Source organism: Rana temporaria, chromosome 5 (assembly GCF_905171775.1).
Source record: "Rana temporaria chromosome 5, aRanTem1.1, whole genome shotgun sequence".
Taxonomy (NCBI): domain Eukaryota; kingdom Metazoa; phylum Chordata; class Amphibia; order Anura; family Ranidae; genus Rana; species Rana temporaria.
In genome coordinates, this window is record NC_053493.1 from 295,425,354 (window position 1) to 295,444,176 (window position 18,823).

General features: G+C 38.1%; 1 protein-coding gene across 20 annotated transcripts in view; it reads left to right on the plus strand.

Moving 5' to 3' along the window:
• EPB41L3 (erythrocyte membrane protein band 4.1 like 3) overlaps positions 1-16,120 on the plus strand; it is a 323,029-nt gene extending 306,909 nt beyond the window's left edge. For 19 of the 20 annotated variants that reach the window (XM_040354005.1, XM_040354001.1, XM_040353998.1 and 16 more), the window contains 3 exons: positions 3,757-3,837; positions 4,257-4,373; positions 14,942-16,120. In XM_040354005.1, the coding sequence (XP_040209939.1) occupies positions 3,757-3,837; positions 4,257-4,367 (192 nt within the window). In that variant the 3' untranslated portion in view covers positions 4,368-4,373; positions 14,942-16,120. The remainder of the gene's footprint in view (positions 1-3,756; positions 3,838-4,256; positions 4,374-14,941) is intronic. The other variant, XM_040354003.1, reaches the window with a different exon arrangement.
• Positions 16,121-18,823: the final 2,703 nt, after the last annotated feature.

Consider the following 18,823-nt stretch of genomic DNA (forward strand, 5'->3'; position numbering starts at 1 on the left):
CATAGAAATGTAAAAGATAACCTCAAATTACTATTTCTGGGACAGTGTTCTGTGAACAAAAAAGACACAAATAGTATCTTCTAATGCAAAAATACAAAATGCTATTTAAAGGAGCTAAAAGACTGATCACATCACCAAAACCATCACTATCATGGTATTGTTGAGAAAATAATGAGACTCAAGAAAAATAGGAAGAATCATTTTCTCCATATTCATTGAAGGACACAGGAAATATTTGTAGACCATGATTTTTGAATTGGAACGCCACCTGCATGAGTGGAACGCTAGGTTTAGAAACAAAAGCGCCACCTCCATCTGCAAAGGTATGCTTGGTTATTAACAAAGCTTGTACACATTGAAAAAAAAATCAAAGACTATAAAAACAAGGGTGCTGTGTCCTTCAATTAATGCAGAAGAAAGGCTTTTACTGTAAAGACACAAACTCAACATAATTTTGTTTTGTATTTATTGAAGCACACAGCAGAGCTCTTGGTAGATCATGCTTTGGGACAACCCAACAGTCAGGATCTTCTGAGTAGTGGGAAAAGTTAACTAAACCACATTCTACATTAGCACATATACACTGCCACCTGTAAGGCATTGTGACAAAGCAAGCATCTGTGGATGCAGAAACACAATTTTGTAAAGCTTAAAGAAAGTGCAATCTGACAACCAGGTGGCCTTCTTGCAATCTTGCCAGATGACAAAAATCCCAAGATATGCTAACTGTGCTATAGGAATGAGCCATACCAGGAAAAGGAGGTGACTGATGCTTAATGGCATACCATGACCACAAAAAGCAAATCCATTTTAGGAAAATAAACTATAGCAGAAAGGTAAACACATACAGCCCTGAAAACAAACCCTGGATGAAGAACTAACTTGTCCCTGTGCAAAACCATAATAGAGGCTTGCATAACCAGGCCACGTTTTTGTTTATTTGTGCACCTCGTGGTTTAGATGTGATGCCAGAAGATCCATACCTAGTGTCATCACTTCACTTCTACTGAAAGTACTTGTGGATGCAGAGATCCCTCTTCTTGATCCAGACTGTCATCTTAGGTAATCTGCTTGCCAGCTGTCTACCCCCAGAATGTAGATTGTGGATAGAGCTGGAACATAGTTTTCTACTCCCAAGGATGTAAGAGTCCATCAGCACCGCTGCTGGGCATTTTTTTTCTCCCTGACCCACATGAGGTGACCCCATAGAAAATCAGCTACTACAACTCCTGTGCTGACAATGACAAGGGGGGGTGTAATGGCGCTTGCAACAGGATCTAATTAAAACTAAATACCAATAACGATTTCCATAATGTGAATAAGTTGTCAGGAAAATGTGCTCCACTGGTTCCTGTGTAAAATGTGTTCCACTCTGAATAAAATCATATACCCACCCAACATTAACTGAGTAATGTGGAGAGTAATAAGAGTGGATAAATGATGATAAAAAAGAAAAATGTGCCAGTGACCCGCACAAAATTAATAGCGAGTGATCTGGAATCGGTCAGCTGTGCTGACAGCTGTCCTGTCGCCTCTCCTCAGCATTTCTAGTCATGATACACCAGTGGAGAAGTAGAAATCATTTTCTGTCGAACAATTGGGAACCACACCAGCAGGGTCTTGACAGAATCTCTGAAGAATTTGAATATGATGTTGACCATACCAAATAGTCCCAAATAAAGAAACATACAGCAGGTGCAAATTGATTCTCATTTGCAAGAAGTGCCTAGGCCTAAAATGTATCCAGAATCAGGCCCACGTATCCAGGCAAACAAACGAAGATAGCGACTACTTCTTGTAATTTGAGACGTAGCCGAACTCAAGGTGCAAACAACGATCTCCACATTCGTTTTAGTACAGGAATTCCCCCGGTTTAGAAGGATGTTCACATAACCCACATCGTCTCAGCAAGGCCAGAATCAGAGGCAGCACTTTAAATACTGGAGGGGCCAATGCAAGCGCTAAAGAGAAGTGAAATGTAGGAATTGGCGGTTGTAGAGGACAAATTGGGACATGCAATTACACATCCTTGACATCAACAGATGCCAGAATATCCCGCTGGTGCAGAGCTGCCACCACTGCACAAATGGATTCCATCTTGAATTTTTACACTTTCACAAAATTACAAAATGTGTAGAAATCAGGGGGCAGTATGCACTGCTCAGCTAGCTCCACATAAAGAGGGGACATCCCTGTTGCAATGTTTTGCCTACTTTATAAACCTCTGGGACAACAAGGTTGTGGCTAAAATGGGCTAAAAGGAAGATCAAGTGACTGTGAAATGGATCTCATAATAGAATCTGCCTTCCTGTCTGGAGGGGGGCGCCAATGGAATCACTAGTGACGGACATCCATTGCCATGCAGTGATTGCAAACACTCATAGCATCTCTTCCCGCAGCCTTTGTAACAGACCTGACAGCCAATGAAGCTTCCAATAGAACCCTCCTTGGCTCTAACCTGTCTTTTGACAGACCACGCAGTCCTGAACCCTGCCTTTGGCACATAGCCTACTCTTTAACTGTGCACTCCTGAACCCTGCATTCTGTACATAACCCACTCCCAAACTCTGCACTCTGTACATAATGCATGCCTAAACCCTGCACTCTGTACATAGCGCACTCCTGAACTCTGCACCCTGTGAGTAGCGCACTCATGAATGCACTTTGTATGTAGAGCACTCCTGGATTCTTCAAGCTGTAAATAGCGCACTCCTGAATGCTCTATTCTGTATGTAGTACACTCCTGGTATTTAATGCCCCTTTAAGATTCTCCCACTCAATTTGGCCACACCCACTATTTTCTGTGGCGTGCTCTTCTGCCCCACACGCATTGTGTAATGAAATTGGCTGTGCACACCTATGATCACCCCCTTTCAAAATATATTCAATTTTGCTGGCTGTACAGAACAAGCAAGTTTTGCCTTGCTAGTGCAGCCAGACAGGCAAATATAAATTCATGTGTGTGCAAGAGATTTCCAGCTTACACTATTGTAACTCGTTGTCCCGAAAAATGTATGTATTTGACCATTTTTTCATCAATACTATTTGCAGAAAAGCACTTTCTTTATATTTTAGAAACCAATATTTAGTAAAATTATCACTGGTTGGGGGTCTATGGGTTATTGTCTTATTTTGCAGAACTGCAGTTATTCTTGCACAGGTTATAACATGAAAGTGTAATTCTTATTAGTTGCCAAGGGAAATACAAATCTATGTTATAGAAGATTTTTATTTTATCAAATATTCAGTAATAAAAATCTTTTATTTTTATATATATATATATATATATAATATAAAATTATACAAGTAAAAATATGTCAGTTAGCAATCATTAAACATGTTAGTTTTAGGGATTAATACAAATACTATGATGCATATTGATGGAGCTTTTGGGATGGGTACTGTTAAAATAAATGACTCCACATATTTTTATTTATTTTCTTGATTAAAATGGCTTTATATCGTGCTGGAACGTAGTGATTTAAAGATTTTTGTTATTTACTGCCAGAAAAGGAAGGTAATTTAAACACTAAGCAGGAAAGACAACCACTCAGTTTACATATAGACCAGTTTCAATTACCTTGCTTAGGCATATTGCACATTATGTCTTATCTATGCCTATACAGAGTGTTCCTGAACATGAAACATCCTGACTAGCAAAAATGAATGGTTGGGATTGATAAGAGCCTAGGGATATTTCTTGCATAAACAGATGTTTGATACGTTTATTTCATGGTTATTTTCATTTCTGCCTAGACTGTGAAAGGAGGCATTTCAGAGACCAGAATTGAAAAGCGTATAGTAATTACTGGAGATGCTGACATCGACCATGATCAGGTAAAAGAAATAATCTGTATAGATTTACCAGGGTGCTGGATTCTTCCAGTAATGCTGTTCATCTAATTCAAAAGAGGCGGCAACCAGAAGTCATACTTGGCCATTTTGCTTTTTGATTATTGGAATGCATTGACTATTGTGTTATTTTAAAGACCCATCGCTATTCCCGAGCAAATCATAAATGAAGAAAAAAATTCTTTTTTTATACTTTCTGTTGATATTTCAAAGGCAACAAAGGGCTAAGCATCAACTTTTGTGTAGCTTCAACATGTAAATTTTTTAATAATTAATGTTTAATTGTCTATCTGCATTTGTAAACTGTGTAAATTTTCTCATTAATATCCACCTTGCCACTGATCATGCATGTTCCACCCCCCTTTTTGTTTCCGCCCTTCCCTTTTTGGTTCTTCTTGCGTTAGGCGCTGGCTCAGGCAATAAAAGAGGCCAAAGAGCAGCACCCTGACATGTCAGTGACCAAAGTAGTGGTACATAAAGAGACAGAAATCACACCTGAAGATGGGGAGGATTGACCACAGGTAAGAAGCATCCATGGCTTTCCCGGAAAAGCTGCAGACTGGCATGTGCAAGAAGCATCTTCCCTTTTTGCTTACTGTTGAAACCCCCCAAATGTTCTCTCTTACTTGCATGGACCAAGTGTGCTTATAACTAAACCTATAATTGGGATTTTATGCATGCATTTCCACGTTTCTGCTTTTTTAACAGCCAATACACCCTATTAAAAATGCAGTTAGGGATAAATATCTTGAGAAATTGAGGCTAAATTTAAAGGGGTTTCTACATTGGCTATATAGTAATCTAATGCCTTCATGTGAGTTTCAACCTGAAGCTGTTAATGCCTACTAGATTTAATTGTTTATTTATCACCTAAAATTACTTCCTTTTTTTTTCTTCCTTCATGGTACTGTGTGTGTCATTTGAACCTTGTCAGGAGTTATGGAAATGTAGAGAATTGTCTCCCTAGCAAAAGGGCTAGTTGCAAGCTATTAACATTTATTGCAACTGTGATATGAACTTAAAACCAATAAGTGTATCTAGACCACAATTGATTATTACGCTTTTAGAATATCTCATGCAGGACAAGTAGAGCAGTTCAATTTGGTTCCAAGATGATCCTTTAATAGTTAATCAGTGTTTCTGAATATTGTATTTAGTAACATGAAGAGGTCCTCCTGCACTTTAATGTTAATTTTCTGTTTTTTCCCAGCACTAGAGCCCAATATTTCCGATTTTACACAGCAAAATTAGTTATGTCTTAACAGTTAAGCTATATGATGTGATAAGATAAAGAATACATCTTTAAATGGCCAGCAAATATTCTCAAACGGCACAAAGATCTTAAACTGTAACAGACACCTAATTCGGCTGTTGCAATTCTAAGAAAAATAGGTGATGCCAGTAGCATCTTGCTTCCACTCTTGTGCCCATCTCCCCTCCATATAGAGGTATTTGTTTATGGTAACACCAGTTGCCACGGGGACTAGTATCTGTAAAGCTAACTGCCCTCCTGTGTCTATGGGCATGTTTACAAAGATGATTTGAAATAGGCATCCTATTAAGGCATTATCCTTTTCTGTTACCTAATAGCTTGGTCAAAAATAGAGGTCAATTTATAGTCTAACCTTATCCACATATTTAAAAACTAAGTAAATACCATTTATTTATTTATTTTCTTTCTTTTTTTGTAAATGGGGAATTATACTTGTACATCTCTTGCTTACTGCATACTCACAACAAGTATTCAAGTCTAGCAAAAAAATAAAAAAACAAAAATAAAAAACAAATGGGAAGAAAAATAACTGCCTTTTTAATCAGTGGTGTTTCATATGGTGTGGTTTTCATCTTTGTTGCAGTGTCCTGTCCCTTTGTGTTTTCATGATCATTGAACGGGAAAATTATAGCTGACTACTAGTACACAAAAGGCCTGATTTTACTAAATTAAACCTCAAGCTGTGCCAGAGAAATTCACTCTTCTTTTGTAGACAATTTGGTAGATTATATCTGTAATGTAGCTTATTATTGGTGATTTTTTTTTACAACCAAATGTAAATAAATCAAAACAAATTCATGAAAGGAGACATACAAAAAAAAAAAAAAACTACAGCTAGCTCAGGATCTTGGCAATATGCTCAGGCATCTGGGTTGATCCCGACTTTATTAGGATGCATCCAGAGACTGGAGTAGCTCTGTGACATCAGCTGACTCTGGGTCACAGAAAAAGTGCACCACTGTGACTCACAAGAGAAGTAAGAGTAAACAAGCTTTGGCCATGCTTCTCTTTTAAGGTAGAAGCAAGTGCACTCACCCACCTTTTCAAATGTTGCCTCGCCATCGTTCTTGTATTTCCTGTGTATAGTTTTACTTTTTCCAAGCAGTCACCTGACCAACAAGCTCCAGTGAGTGTGTCGGCCTATTGAGGGCTGATAGTGCTGCTGAATCCTTAGTAGTCAAGTCTGGCATTCATAACTATTGTTGGCCCTGAAAGAATTTGCATCCACATAAAGACACTCTTGCTGGAGCTTAACGCTCACCTGCTAACCTGTGATTACGATGTCTCCATTTATGAATGGAGAGGAGCCGCTGTCTTCTCTCCATTAATTTTCAGTGCTGTTGAGAAAGAGACTGGGGAATTTCTATCCTCCACCCTTTTCTCTGTCTCAAAAGGGGAGATGTCAGTGGTCTGTTAAGACCCCTGATGTCTCACCAAAGCCCCCCAACAGGGCTGATAAAACAAATTGCAATAAATAATAAAAAAATGTATTGGATTTTTTTTTTTTAATAAAAAACACACTGACACATCCACCCCTAAAAAGAAGCATTTAAAAAAAAAAATAACAAAAAATACATTGTAAAAAATGATTAAAAATAAATTGTAAAAAAAAAGACACATTTCTATCTCTTTCTGTCACATGACATTAGAAAAAGTATTGGTAATCGGTATCAGCGAGTACTTGAAAAAAGTGTTGGTACTTGTACTTGGTCTTAAAAAAGTGGTATCGGGACAATCCTAGTATCTAGCATAGCAAAGTTGTGTGCCTCAAGTACTTGTGTGGGAGTATAACCTTCACAGTGTTTTTTTTTCTGTTTTTCCATTCACACAGCATAACTAAAAAAAAAAGTGACCCATTCTTTTTTTTTTTTTCACAATAAAGTTTATTGTATAGGTAAAGAAAAGATAAAATACAGAGAATAATGGGTATATAAAGGTACCAATTGTGCAAATAAACAGCAGACGAAAAAAATATAGCATCAAGTAGACATGATTTGTAGTAAACAGATGAAATATCTCACAGTAGCTCTGTCCCCACACAGAACCCATTAACATGCAATGCAAGAGAGCAGACAGGATTAATTATGTTAAAAATTATTCCATAGCCCCTTACTAAATATCACAAAGCAGGGATAACATGCATTTTGAAGGGAGAGCCCCTGATTGGCTTTGAGGAAGAGGGGATCATCCCTCGAAACGCATCAGCCATCTGGAAGGTGCAGGACACGATCCCGGCGACCTGGTCACTTTGTGTCCATTATGGACTTTGAAATGCTTTTATGATTGACTCGAGTGTGTATTTTTTCTTTCTTTTTATACCAACAAATGCTACTTTATGTAAGGTTGGTGCGCATTGTTTTTTTTTCATTTTATACAGTGTAAACCTGATTCCCTGCTGGAATACTAGCCCAGCAAAGTTTACAGAGAGTTGTATTTTAAACATCTTTTTCAAACTAGTTTCCAAGACCCATGGCTTCATATTTCAGAAGAACCTTCGGAATTGCCATTAGCAACAGAAAAGTATCTTAATGGTTGTTAAAGGCAATGTAGAACGTATTACAGACACATTCTCATAATCACGAGAAGGACCAGCAGCAAAATAGACTAAACAGTTAAAATATATGTAAACCAAGTAACAAAATGTTTCATATTACAACTTATCACCCTCTCTGGTGTCACTGGGGTGCCTCTCCTCTCTGGTGTCACTGGGGTCCCCCTCCTCTCTGGTGTCACTGAGGAGAGGAGGGGGACCCCAGTGACACCAGAGAGGAGAAGAGGGTGACACCAGAGAGGAGAGGAGGCGGACCCCAGTGACACCAAAGAGGAGAGGAGGGGGGACACCAGAGAGGAGGGGGGGACACCAGTGACACCAGAGAGGAGGGGGGGGACACCAGTGACACCAGAGAGGAGGGGGGGACACCAGTGACACCAGAGAGGAGGAGGCAGCGCACTCCTGAACCCTGCGCTCCCTATGCAGCGCACTCGTGAACCCTGCGCTCCCTATGCAGCACAAGAAAACTGGAGTGCAGATACAACCGGCCCTTTGAGGGCAACCAAACTGCTGATGCGGCCCCCGATGAATTTGAGTTTGACACCCCTGGTATATATGATGAAAAAGGAAAGGAGATGTTTGTCACACGGATAGAAACTGGAGTCCGAGTGATATATTTCAAGCATTTCTTTCTTTTTAATTTTCATTATGGCTTACAGCTAGTGAAAACCCAACATTCAGTATTTCAATGTTTTTCAATACAGAAATGTTGACTGAAAAGTATGTCCATGTATGAATGAATGAATGAGAGGCTTGTATACATGCGCTACACATGCAAACTGAATCGCCTCTAGGCGCTTTTTCAGTACAGTGTAGTATGCATTCAATCCTTGGTTGGGGCTCCTTTTACATAATTTTTGGTAAGCCAACATTTCTGTATTAAACATCCTTTTTTTTTTTATTGGTCTTGTGTAATATTCTAACTTTCTGAGATACTAAATTTTGGCTTTTCACTAGTTGTAAGCCATGATCGTCAAAATTATATATCATTATATATCATATAATCGTCAAAATATATCACCTTTGTGTGCAACGCATCTTTATAAAATATAAGTGTTTCACTTTTTGAATTTAATTACTAAAATAAATTTAACTTTTTGATGATATTCTAATTTTATGAGATGAACCTGTATATGATGAAGTCTGTCACTAGTATTAATATACAAGTCTTTATCTGAGTCCCCCTGTATCATAGCTGGTTATACCTGGTGGTCCAGTCTGTTTTTTGACTTTCTTTAGCAGACCAAGCTGTCCAGCAAAAATGGCAGTTTCAGGGTTGAAACAAACCATTTTGGCTGATTCCAGACTTTGGGCCATGGCCAAAACAAAATCATCATTGTACACAGGACATGTGTATCATGTCCAGTTGCTTTGCCCTACTTCTGGGTCCCCCCCCCCCCCCCTATCCAGGGTTAAGCTTCAGCTCACTCAGTGTTTATAAATAATTTGCTCAGAAGATACATTGTAACATTATGTTACTTTTGTATCTTTCTGTTTATTCATCTGTAGATCAAAGCAATGAACTTGGATCTGCAAAAGTCAGTAAAGTTTTTTTCTTTTAAATAAATTGTTACTCTATTTAAACCTTATTACAGCTTTTTTTACTCTAATCAGCCATGATTACCTCCTTATTCTCCTTCTACCTTCAACTAATTTCCTGATGATTTTGTATTTCGATAACTATTAATATTTAAACTTTTTTTGTTGCAAGACAATATCGTGATAAGAAAGCCTTATTTGTGCTTAAAAACAATAAATATATATATATATATATATATATATATATATATATATATATATATATATATATATATATATATATATATATATATAATCTACAGTGTTATCTTAAGTAATTGACAACATTTTTGTCAAATAAGCAGGTCTATAGTAGAAATCCAAAAATTGCTCTGGCCCAATTTTGGGTAAAGAGCAAATTTAGCAAAATTGCTAAACTGACTTTCATGTTTACGATGGTCCGCTTTTGTGCATGTATTTAAAACCTTTATCCCAAAAGAAAAAAGATACTTAACAAATGTTAGCTGGCGTTTGGCTTTAAATTGTTACTCATTTTTTGTAAAGTGCATCTAATACTGCCAATAGATGGTTAGAATCTCACCTGGTTCGGCAGGTACCGGTCAAGATTCGAACCATGTATGGGCAGGTTGAATGTACCCAAGTTGATCGATGAACTTTGGTACAACCAGCTGGTCAGATTTTACATGCAATTATTTTTAACTTCTGTTCTACTGTGGAAGCTGTTCCCCACCAGGAGAACACATTGGCTCTGCAGGAGGATTTTCCCCATCAACACTAACTGTGTTGATGGGGGAAGCAAGCAATTTTCTTTCCTGCAACTCGTGGTTGCAGGAAAGTGAATATCTTTGTTTATGTCCGACCCTAATATACTAGTCCATCTATAACTACACTCTCCACACTGATTGACAGTTCTGCTATCCAATGGTGGCTACATTGCTCCCCAAAGGTGGCTACATTGCTCCTCCGTAGATACAGTGAAGTATTGACTGTAGCCACCCTAAGACAGGACGTGTGTAAATGGTCAATCACTAGATGAAAATAAAGGAAAAAAAGTTTGAAAAACTGAAAAAAATGCAGCCACTATATCCAATATTTAGCCAGTGACAATATATACAATTTTTGTTTTTGGGATCCAATTGTGGTGGTTGCATTAGTTTTCTTTTTTTGATAACTAAAAAAAAAAAATACCTGATGCAATAACTAAAGAAAAAAAAAGTTCTACTTTTATGAGCATTACTACAGTTAAAAGGTACAGTACTGTACAGTTACTGTAGTTAAGTATACTTTCTTTTTTTTCCCCATCTAAAATTTAACTAACATTATGATTCTGGGATAAGAAGGGAAATGTTTTCTGTGATGAATAGGTAGCAGCTAGCTACCATAACTTTGGTACCCTCTTCAAGAACGGGCAGTCCTCTTTCAGATAAAAGTGGTCTCTGCGGCGGATACCCCGCAAGATCACTTTTATCGGAGGCGGAGGTGATTGCGTCCTCTTGCCATCTGGGTAGGGAAACGAGTGAGGGGAAGATGGCCCCCACCTGTCTCCCACCCTTCTCCATATCACTACAGGGTGGAAGCGACGTCAAAACGTCACTTCCGCCCAATGCTTTTAAAGGGCCATTATTATTATTATTATTTATTATTATTATTATTATTATTATTTATTTTTTAAATGAACATACATTTTTTATTTTTTTTTATTGCATTTTAATCTAAATATTAGATCTGAGGTATTTTTGACCCCAGATCTCATATTTAAGAGGACCTATCGTGCTTTTTTCTATTACAAGGGATGTTTACATTCCTTGTAATAAAAATAAAAGTGACCCAACTAAAAAAAAAAAAAAGTATCAAAATTTAATAAATAAAGTAAAATAAATAAGAAAAAAAATGTTTAAAGCGCCCTGTCCAGACAAGCTCGCACGCAGAAGTAAACACATGTGAGCAGTGCCCCGAATATGAAAACAGTGTTTAAACCACACATGTGAGGTATCGCCGCAATCATTAGAGCGAGAGCAATAATTCTAGCTCTAGACATCCTCTGTATCTCAAAACATGCAACCTGTAGAATTTTTTAAACTTCACCTATGGAGATTTTTAAGGGTAAAAGTTTGTCGCCATTCCATGAGCTGGCGCAACTTTGAAGCATGACATGTTGGGTATCAATTTACCCGGCTTAATATTATCTTTCACAGTATAACAAAAAAAATTGCTAACTTTACTGTCTTATTTTTCAATTAAAAAAAGTGATTTTCTTTTTCCAAAAAAAGTGCGCCTGTAAGACCACTGCATGAATACGGTGTGACCAAAATGATTGCAACGGCCACCATTTTATTCTCTAGGGTGCTAAAATATATATATATATATTAGGGCTGTTACTGATCAAAATTTTTGTGTTCTATTAATCGACTAATTTCGATTAATTGTAACGCACATACAGAACCAACTACTTTTAGCTGATCTCCTTGCAGGCTTATTCCCAGTGCAGCTACCAACCAATGGAAAAATGGATAGCAGGATACAAAAAACACACAAAGGCAGCGCTCGATGGGAATAGCATTAAAACTTTTATAGTCTTCAAGTAGGTAACAACAAAATAAATATTTCACTGGAGATTAAATTGATGTAGCTACATAAACTATAAAAATGGTGCGAGTAATACCAAACGGTAACAAAAGCAGTCATAAAAACATGTAGCCAAGTATGATACTGGTATAAAAATGTGTACAACGATGCCACTGCTGAATCCAGATGAGGAGAAGTTACCATCAGTCCGTCGGCATGTAGATGTTCCGTGAAGGGAACTATCACAACTCCCAGTGGATGGCTGTAGAATCCCAGGTTGATAAAGGGAAGTGTAACAGCTCTTGCGTGTGGCACATAGTAAGGTCCCGCCGACATGCAGATATGAAGGCACAGCAAAGGAGCCCTTCAGATGGACACAGCAAGCCCCGCCGGTGTCCGTGACATCACCGGATCTCCGACGGAACTCCTTGAAGCCAGCGGAGAGGATGAGTACAAATCAAAATAATTTTGATCGATCAAAAAAATTAAAGATTAATCGATTAATTAAAAGTTAATTTCCACAGCCCTAATATATATATAATTGGGGGTTCTAAGTAATTTTCTAGCAAAAATAAATAAATACGTTTTTGACTTGTAAACCCCAAATCTAAGAAAGAGGCTCGGTCCTTAAATGGTTAAAGTAGCGCAGTGCTAAATGGCAAAAAATGCCCTGGTCATCAGTGGGGTGAAGTCTTCTGGAGCTGAAGTGGTTATTTACTACTTTCAAGTTTTTCTCTATTATACAGTACAATTCGAAATTATACAACTTGGTTGCTTTGATTTTATAAGGCACCATGAACACCGGACGTTAAAACAATGTTATAAAAACGCCAGTAGCTTTGCAGGGAGTCTTTCAAAGTTTTTTTTTAACTGTTTTGCAATAGCGTTTATTAGCGTTTTCAGGGTTTTTTCTTTTTTTTTTTTTTATGTCAATGAATCAAAAACGCATAAAAAAACGCTGGTGATCCACGTTTTATTAGCGTTTTTTGCATTTTTTGAGGCCATAAAACGGCACTTTAAACACGATTTTTGGGCGTTCCGAAATAAGCCCATAAGCTCCACTCCTCATTAAAGCTGAAAAACTGGACACATAGGCTAACATAGAGTGGAGTTTATGGGCTTTTAGGCTCCATGCACACTGGAGCTCATAAACTGCATTTTATTGGCGTTTATTTTTTTTAAAAGCCCATAAACTGCACTCTGTTAGCCTATGTGTCCATGCACACATGGACATTTTTTAGCGTTAATGAGCAGTGGAGATTATGGGCTTTTTTCTGAACGCAAGAAATTTGCGTTCAAAGTGCAGTTTTTCGGCGAAAAAAAAAAGGCCAAAAAAGCCAAACGCAGATAAACCCGCATAAACGGACGCTAATTAGAGTTAGGCGTTTCTCTGGGTCTATTTAAAATCAATGGTTCCCTATGGGAGCCCATTTCTTTGAATAGAAGTCGCACCGCAAGTCGGATCATCGGGATCCGACTTGCGTGCTAATGAAGGGGAACCCCGCCAAAAAAATGGAAAAAAAAATTGGCGTCAGGTACCCCTCGGACGATACCAGGCCCTTCGATCTGGTATGGATTTTAAGGGGAACCCCCTACGCTGAAAAAATGGCGTAGGGGTCCCCCCAAAATCCATATCAGACCCTTATCCGAGCACGCAGTCCGGCCGGCTAGGAAAGGGGTGGGGACGAGCAAGCCTCCTGAACCGTACCAGGCCGCATGCCCTCAACATGGGTGCTTTGGGGCAGGGGGGCACCCTGCGGCCCCCCACCCCAAAGCACCTTGTCCCCATGATGAGGGCAAGGGCCTCTTCCTGACAACCCTGGCCGTTTGTTGTCGGGGTCTGCGGGGGGCTTATCAGAATCTGAGAGCCCCCTTTAATAAGGGGGCATCCAGATCCCGGCCCCCATGCTATGTTAATGAGTATGGGGTACATTGTACCCCTACCCATTCACCTGGGGGAAAAGTGTCAATTAAAAAAAAACTCACTACACAGGTTTTTAAAGTAATTTATTAGGCAGCTCCGGGGGTCTCTTCCGACTCTCCGGCCTCTTCTCCCGCTCTCCGGTGCCTTCTCCGCGCTCTACGGTGCTTTCTGCCATGGTCCAGGAGGAGGGCACTGGCTAGTCCCCACCCCTTTCCTGGCTGACCGGGCTGTGTGCTCGGATAAAGGTCTGGTATGGATTTTGGGGGGACCCTCATGCCGTTTTTTCGGCATAGGGGGTTCCCCTTAAAATCCATACCAGACCGAATGGCCTGGTATTGTCCGAGTGGGAACCCCACGCCAATTAATTTTTTTTTCATTTTTTTGGCGGGGTTCCCCTTCATCAGCACGCAAGTCGCACCGCAAATCGGATCATGATGATCCAACTTGCGGTGTGACTTCTAATCAAATCAATGGGCTCCCATAGGGAACCATTGATTTTTGAATAGAGCCAGAGAAACGTGGCTGAACGCTAGCGCGCGCTAAACGTGCATTGACGGCAATGCAAAACGCTGTTCAAATCGCGTTTTTAAAGCAGCGTTTGCCTGCCAGCAATCTGGCATTCAAAACGTACGTTTTTGCGCTCCAGTGTGCATGGAGCCTTAAAAAAAAAAAACGCCCAGACTCCAATAAACTGCAGTGGAGCCTAATATTCAACTGTGTTTAAAGTTTTCGTTTTTTGTTTGTTTGTTTTTTCAACTGTCCAAAGCTGTGTATATCTAACATTTTATGTTGGTGTAATAATCATTTTTATATATTTAAACAACCTGAAGTTGTGTTTGGCCTGACCATATCAGCGTTAACCCTCTGTCTGCATTTATCACATATTTAGTAACATGCTATTTAAACCAATCACTGCATTGTGCTGTGGATGTAAAACAAACTCACGTGGCTGTGGTTTGGCTTTTATTTACTGTTCTGTGGGCATTTTATACTGCTGCTAAGTATATAATAAAGGAAAATGCATTTGAAATTTTTTCAGAGTGCATTTTTATTTGCAAATGTTCTATTTGAAAGCTGTATCATTATTAAAATAGTTTCAGGGCTGCCAGTTTGTCAAATGTCTCCTAGATTATTTATCTGAGATGCTAGATTTATTTTCTCTGACTGTGATTTATCTAGAGTGAGAATGTTGATTTCCAACTGTGCTGTTATAACTGTTCCTTTCTTTTGCCTGCAGGAGTAATGTAGCTTGAAAGCAAGCTCAGACATGTACACCGTTAGGAATACGAGCACCTCTGTGGAGCGACAGACAGAATCTGGCTGACTTCTGTCTGGGGAAAATTACAGTCCTGAAGGATTTAGCTTGACCATTTATAAAGACATCGGCAGACATATCTTCCCATTAAAAGCAATGCAGCTGAGCATAATTAAACCAGTATTGCATGAAGCAAGTATAAAAAGGCAGCAGTTTTTTTTTTTTACATGTCTAAGTTTCCGGCTATATCTGCACGTTCACACACACACACACACCACAATACTATAATACGTGAACTTAAATGTAATGCATAAGCAGTCCATGCCTTCTTTTGAACAAAGTATAATTTGTTAGTTGGTAAGCCTTTGTTTACAAAAAAGAAAAAAAAACAAGAAAAAAAAATATCATAAAATCCTAGAAGCTGTGTAGGTACAGAGTATTATGTTAGGATACACATTATACGTGCCAATAACACACTTTATTCGGTACACAACTTGAATACTTCATATGTTTGGTTTTATTACTATGACCCTATACAAATCCTTAAATCTTGTGAAACTATTTAAATGCTGAAAAAAGTGTGCTTTGTATATCCAATTTAATTACAAATCGGGTAGTGATTATTTTAGTATTATAACTTGAAATCAAGATTATTATTATTTTTTTTATGTTGCCAGCGTTGTTAAACCTAGATGTGTACATCATCTAAAGTTCCTTTACAGAACACATGTATGTCATTAGTTACGTAACAACAGGATTTTTTTTGGCATAACTTTTTTTTATTGTTTATGTACTTGTCAGTGGCATACCTTTTTATTTTAGAATCTACTCTTCATCTAATACCTAGCTGAGAGCCAAGCCTTAACCTGTACAGAAACCCCCCCACCTTATACATATATATATTTATATATATAGCGTTCCAATCCTTGCAAATAATTCCATTACACTGCTGCATCACACATGGCGAATGTTTTTGTTTCTGCATAGTGAAATAAAAATGACTAAAAACTGCATTGACTATGTTGGGGAAAAAAAGTATTGTGCTTTCTAATTTGCACCAGCCATGGTTTCCATTCAAAATAAACCACAGATGTAATTACAAATCTCTTGGAAATCAATTGCGTTTTGCAGCTAATCAAATTAAAAATTAAGACATTTTTATCTTGTGTTGATGTTTGTTGACTTTGCTTCTGAGCCTTTTTTTTTACTTTTTTGAAAATGTATGTGCATCACTTTTAAACTTTTTTTTTTTTTTTTTTTGTACAATGTTTTTATTTATATAAATGTTGTCTTTATTATTTTCAGGACTAAACATTCTATAAAACTGTTAATTTTTTGTTCTGACATATTACATATAAATATTTCATAATTACAATTTGTAGCCAGCAGGTGCATCTCCTGACTATTTTGCAGGTTACCATAACTATTTCACACAGAAAAAATCTGCATAAATAAAATGAGAGCTGAAGCTCAGGGTGCACAAAGCTGCACTGCTCTGTACAGAGTTTCAACGGGAGAAACATGCTCTGAAATAAAAAGAAAAAAAAAAGCCACTAGTGTGCTTTTGTTTAAAAAAAGGCTTTGCACCCTGTATGGAATGTTACATTTTACGATACCAGGGATATACACTGATCAAAGTGTAAACATTTTAGGAGTTTAAAGCTTTTGATTTGTAAATTGGTTATATAAAGTACCTTGAATAAACGAGAACATTTTCAAGATCGGAAACTATTTTTTCAATCACATCTTTGAGGTAAGGCTTGGAACAATAGATTGATTATTTTAGGTAGGAATGCACCGATACTTTTTTTTTTTTTTTGTACTTGCCGATTCTTCTGATTTCAGCTGTCAGCAATGGTACAAAGCATTGAAAAGTTATTTACAAACAAAATAAATTGATTTATTTAAATTTGTTTGCGCTTTTCAATGTGAAATGTGTAAATATGTTAATATTTATGTGTAAAAATATTCACGAGCAAAGCAAACAAAAAAAAAAACTTTTAATTGTTTATCGTTCATAAAATAGTTAAACAGAGGAAAATTGTTCATCCCCACTGACAGTTTAAAGAACCCAGCCTGAAAGTATCGGTTTCAGGTATCGGTGCATCTGCACGAGTACAGATACTTGAAAATACTTGGTATTGATACTGATGCTAGTATCGGTGCAACCCTAATTTTAGGTGTTGAATAGAAGATTTCATGAGTGACATTTTTTTCAGAACTGTATAACCTGGTAATGTCCCAACGTGTGTATGAGGACAAAACAAGATCTTATGGGCCTATGGGCCAGGCCGATGCCTGCCTTGTGTTTGGCAAGTGATGGCTGCCTTATGAGGTTGAACATGACCTTGTTTTAATTTTTTTTTTTTTATTTATTATGTGTTCATGAGTGGTATTACAATTAGATGCCATTCTAATAACTTGTATGGTCTGGCCAATATAATGCTCTTTAGTAGAACCAGTAAAGACTGTATACCATATCCAGAGGACCCACATACCATCTGTAATCCATGTATAGTGTTCTAAAATCACTCATGTATTCTTTTTTTTTAAAGTATAACTAAAGGCAAAAGTTTAATTTTTTGGGTTTTGGATAGTTTGCAGAGGGATTAGAAGGCATGTCAGAGTTTAGTGCTGTCTGTGTCCCCATTTACCCTCTCTATTTGTCCTGTTTATCATTATCATTGAACATGAAAGTAAAAAAATACAAAATTTTCCCCAGAAAAGTAATGGAGAAAAAAAAGTAATGGGGTCCCCAAGAATTTCCTTAATTTTTCAGGGATTTCCTCTAACTTCTTTGTTTAGCTATGGGACACAGATTGTAAAAAAAATATCTGAAGTGTTATAACCCTCCCAAATGGGGTAAAAAAAAAAAAAAAGGTCTTGCCTAGGATTCTACTTTAAGGTAAGATTGATCCAAACAGAAGAAGAACTCCTCATTGAACACTTTGTCCACACTCCACTGTCAATTTTTCCTTAGCCTTACATAAGATAAGCTATTCTCTGCATCCGATTTGTTGTATGAAATAAACATTTTGTATAGGAAATAAAAGTCCTGCTTAAAAAAAAAAGAATAATAATGCCATAGGCAAAATGTTTCAGACAGCAGGTGGCTGGTGTCGGTGAGTGGCACGGCAGATGTGAAGTCATAGATTTCGGAAGGACGCCAGCCCTCTATTTAAACTTCCTTTGCTGTCTGTCACATGACTTGGAAAAAGTCCCACACCCGAAACATGTTGTCATGATGACAGTCAGATGACAGTGCTACCTATCCAGCTTGCATTCCACTTCCAGCTCCATCCGACCACCTGTGGGCCCAAGCATCTTTCCAGGATCTATGACGTCACATCCAGCGTGCCACTCACTGACACCAGGTGCTCGCTGTCCTTTGCCCTGCTACTAGTGGCGGGCTTCTCTGTACTACTTCATCCCCAACCTTCGGGACCTGCATTCCTGTGCCATCCGGGCAGAGATTCCCTTCTCGCCACCGCAGCAATGGACCCTGATCACAGGAGACCGTGATCTTTTACAGTGGAAAGATCTGTGTTATTTGAGTGCATCCAGCTATCCATAGTTAAGTTTGAACCATCTTTGTATTATGCAACATTGCTTGTTTTATCCTAATAAATGATTTTATGCTTACACTTAAATTGTGGCACAGTCACTATTATTGGTAATCCTGCGACCGAGAGCTGCTAGTCTACCTCGTACAAGTACACACCTGAGTGCTGGACTTTTAGGAATTGTTTGGCTGAACAATCATGATTTTTTTTTTTTTTCACAAGCTTTTTTTTGTTTGTTTTTTACATGCTGTCACCAGTGCAGTACAGCATCATCATATGACTAATGTGGCAGTGATTTTTT